Below are 11,343 nucleotides of genomic sequence, written 5' to 3'. Positions count from 1 at the left end.
ACTGTACTGTCATACAGCAAACATATAGAATAAGCTAATACTGTGCAAATACACATTAGAGCTGTACAAAAGTATTTTTGTACTATGCTTGTTAATCTCAGTTCAAAAATCTCCAACTACATAAAGATATTTTAAAAATATCACATCACATCTGATGAAACAGCAAAAATATACAACTTTCGGGTCCCTGTGTTCTTCCTCTTCTTTTTGTGCATTTTAATTTTACATTCTGCAATAGTGTCTCTGATTTATCTACAGCAGCGGTCCCCAACCCCCGGGCCTCGGACCAGTCCGTGAGTCGTTTGGTACCGGGCCGCGAGAGTTGAGGCTCAGGTGTGAAATGTCTGGTTTTCAGGGTTTTTATCGGTTTTCAGCGTCATTTTGTTATCGTTTTTATCGTTAACTCTGTTTTCCAGGGTCTTTTCAGGTGTGTTATGAATAAATCTTCTTTTTTCGGTACCGGTACTAGTTTTATTTTGTTTTATTTATCCGCGACACCTTAAAGGCCGGTCCGTGAAAATATTGTCGGGCATAAACTGGTCCGTGGCGCAAAACAGGTTGGAGACCGCTGATCTACAGTACATGTAGAGTTTATGGAAAAACAAAAACAAAACAACGACAATGAGCTACTTTCAAAGTGCAAAGAGAGCAGGTTGGACATGTGAAAGACCTGATGCCATTATGTTACAGCCATCCATGCTTCTGTACCAGACGGAATCTCACTGAGATAAGAATAAGAGCTCCAACTTCTTAAGGACTTTCTCTGTGTTTATATAAAAGTGCAGGCACTATAAGAAATGATAATGCAACATCTTCAAGTAAGATCAGTTTTAATGCTGTCCCTCTTTCGACATTTGGTTCTGTTTGGAGCCTGCTTTACCTTACGATAAGGTCCTCAGGATATCATTTAGACTTTTATGGACATTGGCAGGCTGGGAGGCGGCACACTCGCTCAGGCTTGGCCCCATCTGGGCATAAAGGGCTTGGCACAGGTTGGCGGTAGCACCCCTTACGCTGCCGCCCCGGCCATGAATGGTGCCGCTGTGGGTAGAGGTGCCCAAGAGGTGCCAGAGCAAGGGCAGCACTTTCTGCTCTACCATCTGGGGCTTACGAGGGTAGAGTTCTGTCACAAGATCTAAATATAGAAGATGAGAAGCAATACACTGCATTTAGATACATCAAAGCAGAAGCTGATTACAGTGCCGAACTAGGACACCAGACATACCTGCGACCTTTTCGATAAGGTTCACCTTTGCCTTCCCGCTTAAAAACTGAGCCTTGGCGCAAAAAGGCTGAAGGAGAAGTATGTTGTCTGTAGCAGGCAAAAAAATGAAAGTCAAATTAAAGCAATTTTTTTAACCAAAACTTTCTCTTCTATTTTAATGCTCAAAGTAAGTACCTATATTTAAGATGAGTGCATTAATAGCTCCAATAGCAGCAGAGCAGATGGCATTGCTCTTTGAGTTGAGGTGATTGTCCACGATTGCTGGGACCAGGATGTTGACCACTTGGGACAGCTTGTCCTTTAACAAGTGGATGATTTTCTGTAAAGACTCCAGGGCATACAAGTTGACCTTGCTGTTGGACTCCTGCAGCCTGGCTCTGAAGGCATCAAACACCTAGAATTAGGGAGATCAGAAAGTGAAGGATAAACACTTTGTCATTATAATGAAAAGACCACAATGTACATAAAGACATACTAAATTGATTTGGAGAAAAAAAAAAATTACTAACCGGGAATATACTGTTGATAACCATGTTTGGGTTGTTTTGGCAGTCAGCCACTAGCTGGTCGATGCCTTTGATCCTCTCTCTGAAGTCCTTTGAAGCCAGCAGATCCGAGATCTGCTTGATGTACTCAGTCTTGTCTGCAAAACTCTGTGTCTGAGATCTACAGCTGTAATGGCTGTGAGACTCCCTGTATATAAAATGCATCACAATTCACGTGTTTTCCATATGTAATACACATTTGTGAAAAATAAATTTGCCTTAATGGGCTACTCTGGTGCATTGGTTGATATCTACACCCACCTGTTGGTCTGGTTGAGTGGCTCTCTGTTGAGCGATGAGGCTCTGACTGTACCGCTGCCCGGGAGGGAACGTCTGCCTCGGGCTGACTGAGTATCTTGAGGCATCTCACCAAGACCCTAACCCCCCCCCAAACAATCTCAGAGTTAGATGCCTATATTTAACTTCCAGCCAAAATACCAATTTTCCTGTAAACATAAACAGAAAGAAACAGTACCTTTGTCTTTAGAGTGAAGATGGTGTCTCTGACAGTCTGCAGGTCTTTCGTAGGGATGTATTTCTCCAGGATCTTTTCAAATTCTGGGTGGGAAGACAGGGACAGCAGCATTCGACGGCCAAAGTACCTTTGAGGGGAGAAGGTGTAATATTATCTCATTTGTTAAAGTGGCACTTTGGATTTGCAGTCCAAAAAGCAACAGAAAAGCATTTCTAAACATATTTTAATGAAATGCAAGGTAATTACAGTACAGTGACACCAAAAGAAATAGTGTCAACAATAACAAATCAATTCCAGCAAAACCAAAAGTAGATTTGGATTGTACCATATCCTTTTGATGGTCTAAAGACTTTTAAAATGTCTCAAATTTGACATTTTCCTCCCACTGTTATCTGTTATTGCTGAATGCTTTTCATTGGCAATACATAAAAATATAATCTCACCGTTCAAGCAAATATGTTGTAAAGAAGTTAAAACACAAAAATTAAATGAATTAATATGAAAGTTTTTTGTTTTGTTTTTTTACATACCTAACTTCTTGTGAGGAGTCTTGTGCGAGTTTGACCACGGCAGGTAAAATTCTGTCAGTGAGGTCTTTAGCCCCAGAAAGGAGACGTGCAGCACCAACCTTCTCAACCAAATTAGCCAGATGTTGAGCCATACATTTCCTCACCACTGCATTAAGGTGACTATCAGCAGAGGAGGAAATCAATTCAGCAATCAAAGCTTAAATTATGTAGTGATCCAAACAGAGAAGAAGCAAACAAACAACAAAGAGCTGTCCTGTGTGTAATCTAACCTGAGTCCTCCAGTAAGTAAAGCATTGATGCTTCGAGTAGGGGTGCAGTGCTGCACCATGCAATCCAGTGCTGCATCTACATCCTGCCTAATGAAGGCATTACTCTCCCCAGCCTTCTGCAGTAAAGCTTTAACTGTCCCCTCTAGCTCCTGGTCCATCGCTCGCTGAAGGTGTGTGTACAGGTCACCCAGGGTACACACGGCAACCCTGGACACACCCGACCGCAGGTTCTTCACCTAAATAAGATTAACAATATTAGTGCTTAAGGTATAAGAAGAGTAAATGAGCACTGATTACATATTCAAGATATCTATTTGACCAAAAAAAAAAATCTCCAATGGGAATTTAGCAAAATGCCAAGCAATTATGGCTGAGACTATATATAATTATGAAGCAAAACTATTAAGACACAGAGAAATTAAATAGAATTGCAAAACTGGAACAGCAGAGTCAAACACCGCCATGCATAGATTCCGAAAATTAAGTGGGATTGTTATTAAAAAATGATATTACCTCTTGAATGAGAGATAGGCAAACATCATGAAGCCGAGCCTGAAGTGTATCTGAGTGATAGTGTGCAAGAGAGCGCAGGAATGTCAGTCCTTCAATCTTCTTCTCCCTACATTCGAAAATAACAACGCACAAAGGGTAATAATTTTACTCTGTGGTCCACATTGAAAGAGATGCTTAAGGATGATGGATTGATTATTTCTCACCAGTCTTCAGAGTTCAGCAGATTGAAGCTTTGCACCAGCGCCAGCTCGGGTTTGGAAAACGGACACAGCTCTGCAGGATCTGAAACATTTTTCCTGTGCCCCAAACTGCCAGGGGACAGCTCATCTAAATGGCCCATTAAACACCACACACAGATTCAGTCTCATGTTACATCTCAATCAGGCTGAAAACAAGCGCTCTGTGTGTGTGTGTGTGTGTGTGTGTGTGTGTGTGTGTGTGTGTGTGTGTGTGTGTGTGTGTGTGTGTGTGTGTGTGTGTGTGTCTCTCTGTCTGTCGGTGCATTAACAGCAGGTTGTCAAAACAAAGTATTGAAGCACATTACCCAGAGCAAACATCTTATTAACCATTTCTCTGATGGTCCCAGAGGTTTAATTAATTAATGTTCTAACATTTTCTATAAACAAAAGGCCTGTTATAGCAATGGTTTGTATCATTATAATGTTACTGAGTGTCGTTAAACAGGGACAATAACTTTCTGTGTGCAACAAAGATTATGCAGCATGTAGTAAAAGGTTTTTAAGATCAACTCACCTGAACTGTGGGACAGTGAAGGACGGGTTCTGCTCAGGCTAGGTGCCCTCCTAAGACGGGACGCATTTTTAGGGTTGGGTGGAACTGTAGGGGGGCTGGGCTGGTGGGGTGGAGTGAAGCACTTAATTGGGCTTTGGGGTCCTTGGGGAGTGTCAGGACTGGTGACAAGAGACTCATCAGAGACAGGGTCTGCTTTAGATGTCACTGTGCTGCCGTTCATATGCAGATCTGCAACAGAGAAGAATAATGTTTGAATCACCAGACACAAAAATTTGAACTTTTTACACATGCAAAATATAACATAACAAATCTGTTAAAGTGACAGGCTTCTGTAATTCAGGCACACAGGAAACTTACCACCTACATTAGTGGTTGAAAGCAGCACTGCTGAGCAAAAGGCTTTTTTTTTCCTTTATTATTAAAAACATCTAAACTAGTTAAGTGTGTCCCTCGTGTGAGAGAACAAGTAGTACCCCTCGTACACTAGCTTTGAGAGAGCTCTCTCTTCTGGACTGAGAATAAAATGAATCCTGGGAAAACTTCTTAATGTCATTTAAAAAACAAAACAACAACAACGGCACTAGTGAGTTAAAAGTGCTACATGCATGTTAGGGTTTTTAGTTCGTTTCCCAATTTGTGCATTAAAGTAATAATATCATTATTGTGATTCATACTGTGACAGGTCTATAGATAACTCACACTTTCAACAAAACACTTTGTTGTGCACATGCCTGGGCTTCTGCATGCTATGAAATTTGTGTGTGTGTGCGCGCAAGCGTGTGTGGCCTCCACAATGATCCGTCATCATCCAATGTGAGAAAACAGAAGATGCTGGTTTAAATTAGAGCTAACTGTGAGTGGGCACTTGAAGACACTCATTTATCATCACCATAATTTTTCCCCACCAGGAGTTTTTGATGGAGAAACTCTGCTGTGTGTGGGCAGGAAACAATGAGGAGTGGAAGAGAGGCAAGTGAGACATTTTGCACTTGTAAAAACAGACTGCACGAGTCTGTACTGCAGGTCTAAGGTAAAACAGTACAGTTGGCAAACTTTATGAGTCAACGATGTTTTAGCTCTTTAACTGACATCCGTCCACTTTAATTATGTTGTTTTATGTCAATGTTTAAAGATCTCTTTATGTTGGTAATAAGAAATTCCCGGTGTGTGTTTCTCTCTCATGCATGCTCCACTGAGCTTTGTGTGGTTGAGCCACACATTTTGCATTACGTTGGGTGGATACCTCCACCCTAACAGCTGCACATTAACCTTCTCTGCTCCCCTTGCCCTGTTGGGGATGCGCCATCAGTCATCTGAAATCCCACAGGGGGATGTGATAGGATGATCGGACTGTGGAGCAAATCAACACTAATACATGCTGTTTTCTCTTTAGGCCATTGTGCAAAACAGTTATGTTGTTTTGTGAGTTCAGTATGCCCAAGGGTGCAGCGGACACAAAGCTGACGTGTATAGATTAATAAAGAAAAGTGCTATATGAGATAGTTATAAAATACTTAAAGCTATCTGCAAAGATGGATTTTTTTAACCATAACATTTATTAAATTAAAGGTTAAAATTAAATTTATCTTCTGTCACAAAAATGCATCACATTTGTTAAATACAAAATAAAAGGCATTTATGATGAGGGATAAACATTAAGCCAAAAAAAATAAAAAATAAAAAAAGGTCTTATTGTGAGAATGTGCTTTTTATTTTTTTAAATAAAAAAGCAGAGATTTATAAGTTTCAAAAACTTTCTCTTGCCTTTAATGACTAATGCTCCATTTTCCTCTGTTGGTGAATCAGACAGCATCTTCCTGACACGGTGGCGAATCTGATCTGTTGAATACTGCCCTTGACTTATCGGGTGATCTTGTTGATCCAGCCTGTTCTTATCCCGGCCAAACCTTGCATTTTTTATCCTCTCCTGCGCAACCAGAAAACAAAACAAAAGCACACACAGAGTCAGATTCTGCTAACCGGAAGCTTGACATTATGAACTACGGAGCTGTGTCAATACCAAGTTTTCACTACATATGGTTGATTCTGATATTATAATTTTTTTTTTTTTATATATACAATATAGATATATAGTTTTTGTTTAATTTGAAATTAACATTTTAACTTAAAATGTGTTTTGTCTCTCTTCTGACAATTAATTAGGGGTGTATTAAGCAGAGAGTCAAAATACACACGCACAAAAAACATTGACATTATCAGAATAAGAATACTTTATTAATCCCAAAGTAAATGATGCCATAGGTTATATCGTATATTCAATATAAACATGGCATCAGTATTTACTATTTAAACATCACAGTAATATATAGCAACACTCTTCATCCACCGCTGAACAGAGTGTGACTAACCTTAACCTCTTCTGGACGTGGGATGATATCACTGTCTTGGTGACTGCCAGACACAGCGTTGCTGTGGATGCCCACTGAGGGATCAGTGGGGGGTTTGAACGATAAAAAACCCTGCTCAAGTGGCAAGAGAACTCCTGGATGGCTGGAGGACACTGCAGTGCCAAGCATGCCTAATAAGCATGAGGGAATAAGATGACTAATCTTTTAGCGGTTTAACTGTGATCATGCAGGAACAAGCAAGTTTATATTTATAAGCTTTATTTAAAAATACATCCAGAAAGCAGCTGTAATTTATAGCTAGTTGAAAATGTGTAGTTTAAAAAAAAACGGATGGGAGAAATAAAAGATATGTTGTTGAGTCCTTTATTTAAAAAACAAAAAAAAAAAAAAAAACCAAGAGCAGCACTGAGCTACATCAGCTTAGTAACACAGCAACAGCCTGGACAATCAAATGATAACTTGTATCCTTTACAGATCTGAAAATTACCTCTGCCAAGTCAAAGGAGCTTGCAAAGAAAAGCGTCTGGACTTCTTTAAGTTGCTTGAAGACGTTTCACCTCTCATCCGAGAAGCTTCTTCAGTTCTAGGGTCAAATGGTGGAGAGTCCCAGATATAAACCCAGTGGGAGTTTCCCCCCCACAGAGGGACAAAAGGACCCCTGATGATCCTCTAATCGCCTGAGCCAAGGTGTGAAACTGGGTGTGGGTCCCAATCAGCCAGAGTTTCGGGTGAGCTCGTTGTGAAACCTGGTCCCACCTTATCATGCGAATTCCTGAGATCAGATGGCCCAGGATGTGAGTGGGTGTTAAACTCACCCGAAACTCTGGCTGATTGGGACCCACACCCAGTTTCACACCTTGGCTCAGGCGATTAGAGGATCATCAGGGGTCCTTTTGTCCCTCTGTGGGGGGAAACTCCCACTAGGTTTATATCTGGGACTCTCCACCATTTGACCCTAGAACTGAAGAAGCTTCTCGGATGAGAGGTGAAACGTCTTCAAGCAACTTAAAGAAGTCCAGACGCTTTTCTTTGCAAGCTCCTTTGACTACAATGACCTGGATGACTGAGAACCTTCATAGACATACTTACCTCTGCCAACTACTCCTTCAGACATGTCTGTGCCTGGTGATTTCCTACTGCTGCTGTGACTATGGGATCCTGAACATCAAAACAGATAAATAATGAGATTTAATTATTTAAGCACACAAAATGCTATTAGAAGGTATATCCAATATAGCACTCTGTTCTCATCAATGCTAGCTGACCTTTGGGATGCTTCTGAGCTTTTAAAGATTCGTGAAAAGCTGGTCTGACCAATGGAGGGGATAGTACCGTTTTCTCTTCGTCAGTTTTGATTATGCCATTGGAGTACGTAACTCTCTGTCCAACCACACCCACCTTAGATGAGAATTCATCTCCCTGGGACAACACTTGGGAAAAAACAGAAAACAAAAATGTAAATAAATAAAATAAAATAAAAAAGACACACGGCAATGCATCAACTGGGAAAAACCTTTCTCTCCTTTACTACCTTGAAGGCTACTGAAGTCCAAGGACACAGAAGACCTCAGTTTTGCAGAAGGCACTCTTGCAATGCGAGGTTTCATTCCTGCAGAGGCAGAGTTTCCAGGGCTGGTGACAGTTGTGACAAGTGAGAAGTGATCATGAGAAACTGCCTACCATTCAACACATCATCAGAGAACACCTAAAGACTACAAAGTCAGAGCTTCTTAAAACTGTCAACATGATTAAACACAACAGGCAACATATCCCATATCCCAACACAAGGTCATCTTTATTAATAAACAAACATCTCCCTGTTACATTTAATATAAAAGATCACTGACATAAGCACATCTTACCGGTTACTTTTTTGTCTCTGGATTTCACTCTATAACTAATGGCTTTTTTGTTGTATTTGCTCTATTTTCCGTTGTAAATTTAAAAAATGAAGTAAAATACATTTTTTAAATTAATTCTGCTCCCTTGTTGGTATTTTGATTATAGTAGAAGGGTTCACCAAGAATAAGTATGTGGCTAACAGTTAAAACCGATGCTTCAGATATACTTCCCACTTTATACCCCTGTCCCACTGTCTTTTTTTTTTTAAATGATGTATGTATTTGCAGTATATGGAGGTGACTTTTATCTTGTGTATTAACATAATTTCAGACCAACACAGTCAAACTACATGAAAATGTGAGGCAACATCATAAGCAATACATGCCAAATGCAGAAAATCTGGATATTTTACCTTTTCATGCCATTAAAGCTGGAGTTTGCAACTGAGCTCAGACTAGAAAGTCCACTTTCACTAGTCGAGCTGGTAAGCATTGGAGAAGTGTTTGACAGCGAGTCTAGACCCAAGTCCACCTTTACAGCTGAGTCAGGACTGTCTGGATCTGGACTGCTAAGGCTCGCTTTGGCCCGCTTCTTGGCAGCGCTGTTGCGTAGTGAGCGCAGGGAGTTGAGCATCTGTGGACAAGTTACAAAGCTAATAGGAACTCATAGAGGCTTGATTTTTCATTTTACTTCAACTGCCTGTTCATGCAGGGCCCTTCTTGATGGCTGATTATAAACAACATCCAGTATATAAAATAGAGAATTGTGCTGACCTCCTGCATGTCCAGAGGATCAACTTCTTGAAGATCATCCACACCACTGAGGCCACCAGGGTCCACATTAAGGGTCTTTTCTAACTGCTGATTCAGAGGGCTTCCTGGGGCATTGGATCTCTGGCCATTAATGGAATGGATGTGCTCTGTTGGAGGGATTACTGGTGAGACGGAGAAGGTACCTCTGGGACTGCTCAGTGCCCGTCTGAATGATGACGTGGAAGAATTCATGAGGGAGGCACAAAGAGGTCTGGGAGAGCGTCTGCTAGAGAAGTCATCTAGGACAGGATAGTAACCCGAAAACCCCCCCACAAAGGTAAAAAATAAATAAAAATGTTTTTGGCATTACAAACAAACACATATGAAATGAAGTCTCTTTTTTCCAACTAGATTACCTTTTGCAGCACTCGCTGTCTCTCTCCAGGGGCTGGTTTCTCGCTGTTGGGGGCTGTTGTCCTTCTTGTTGGGCCAGGTGTTGGACATAGAGAGGGAGGAGTCTGCATGACGGCGGGATGGGGTTGGGGTAAGCATGCCCCCTGGGAGCGTAGCCAGTGGGTATGAGGGCAGAAGAAAGGAGCTGGATGTAGTAGGGTTTGAGGGGAGGGAAAATGTTCGCTCAACGCTGGGGTTCCTCGAGAGCAGACGTCCTTTGGGTGCCACTGTCAGACATTACATTCACTCATCAGACCCATGAAAAACTGTATAAGGACACTAAATGGTTAATGCCACTTTAAGTGTACTTTCAAGATTTTACTCAAATTTAATTCAAAATAAATCAATAAAAAGAACTTTAAATGTAAAAATATTTTTGAAATAACTCCATACCAACATCTGGGTCAGAGAAGTTTGTGGTTTTAAAGATATCAGGTTCTAAGTTGAGGCTTCCACTTCTCCTGAGATGCGCAGGAGACTCCCTCCTTCGGGAGCCCTGGGGTTTTCGGGGCTCCGTTGAACCTAGACACAAAGTATATTTCCACATTTTCACTAAAAACAGAAACGCTAAAAAGTAGTTACTAAAATGACAGCAATAAAAAACCCTAATAATGCCTATTATGAAAAGGTTTATCAACAAAGTCCTATAAAGTTTTTTTTTTAAATTTGAGAATTCGATCCTTTAGCTAAGATGTTTTAGTTTCTGAACAGCTCAGAAAACAAACAAACAAACATGAAAAGTAAGTTAAAAAAAGGGAATGGAGAAAAAAAAAATCACTGATAAATGTGTTTTCCATTCGGCTGGTAAACTCTGGACTGGAGAGTTGCGGCTTGATTCCACTCTCACCTGTGAGCAAAGGTAAGACGCACCAGCTGCCATAGAAAGTGCACATTTACACAGTGACGTTACGCAAGAGTGGGAAGTTTTAGCTAAACACACTATTGACTTGTATTGGGTGTTAAAGAGGTCACTACATTTCAATATTTCAGGCACATGTCCAAACTTGTTACCTTTTTTTAGGATTACCACTAGCATGTCCCTACCTTACAAAAACATGGTGCAGCAGTATTGGAAATGAGTCTAATCTCTTTAATCAACAATAAAGCAAGCCACAATAACTTTGATGCTGCTATTTTACTGCCCGCATCCATCCTGAAAATTATCATGCTACCTTTTAACCCGCTGAAGTAAGTTTGATACGTTCCAACCAAGCTTCAGCTCAAAATACAGCACAGGTCCTTCATTCTCTTTCAGTGTCAGTAACTGCTTTTAAACTAAAGGAACAGCTGCTGTCGATGCCCCTTTCTGTGGGACTGCTGTACTAATCAATAGCCGTACTAACCAACAGTGAATTAGCATGACATTTTGTTCCAGTCTCTGTTGGGATCTGGCAGAAGTGTTGGTCATGTCGACACGCTTTCATTTTATACAGGGAGTGCAGAATTATCAGGCAGATGAGTATTTTGTCCACATCATCCTCTTCATGCATGTTGTCTTACTCCAAGCTGTATAGGCTCAAAAGCCTACTACCAATTAAGCATATTAGGTGATGTGCATCTCTGTAATGAGAAGGGGTGTGGTCTAATGACATCAACACCCTATATCAGGTGTGCATA

At 40.8% G+C, this 11,343-nt stretch overlaps 1 protein-coding gene across 1 annotated transcript in view; it reads right to left on the bottom strand.

The window, feature by feature from the left end:
* Positions 1 to 499: 499 nt before the first annotated feature.
* Positions 500 to 11,343, bottom strand: part of togaram1 (TOG array regulator of axonemal microtubules 1) — a gene marked incomplete at its 3' end in the record, with an annotated part of 29,411 nt that continues 18,567 nt past the window's right edge. The window contains 20 exon segments of the mRNA XM_005916964.3: positions 500 to 1,135; positions 1,226 to 1,312; positions 1,400 to 1,619; positions 1,735 to 1,918; positions 2,032 to 2,147; positions 2,246 to 2,372; positions 2,776 to 2,934; positions 3,045 to 3,280; positions 3,558 to 3,663; positions 3,761 to 3,884; positions 4,311 to 4,538; positions 6,075 to 6,237; positions 6,680 to 6,849; positions 7,769 to 7,837; positions 7,945 to 8,109; positions 8,211 to 8,311; positions 8,934 to 9,154; positions 9,295 to 9,572; positions 9,690 to 9,953; positions 10,120 to 10,248. Of these exon segments, the coding sequence (XP_005917026.2) occupies positions 882 to 1,135; positions 1,226 to 1,312; positions 1,400 to 1,619; positions 1,735 to 1,918; positions 2,032 to 2,147; positions 2,246 to 2,372; positions 2,776 to 2,934; positions 3,045 to 3,280; positions 3,558 to 3,663; positions 3,761 to 3,884; positions 4,311 to 4,538; positions 6,075 to 6,237; positions 6,680 to 6,849; positions 7,769 to 7,837; positions 7,945 to 8,109; positions 8,211 to 8,311; positions 8,934 to 9,154; positions 9,295 to 9,572; positions 9,690 to 9,953; positions 10,120 to 10,248 (3,401 nt within the window).

This window comes from Haplochromis burtoni, unplaced genomic scaffold (genome assembly GCF_018398535.1).
Source record: "Haplochromis burtoni strain Fernald_Lab_line unplaced genomic scaffold, NCSU_Asbu1 Contig_16, whole genome shotgun sequence".
NCBI lineage: Eukaryota > Metazoa > Chordata > Actinopteri > Cichliformes > Cichlidae > Haplochromis > Haplochromis burtoni.
The sequence above is the reverse complement of the archived record's forward strand: the minus strand, read 5'-3'. Positions and strand labels throughout refer to the sequence as shown.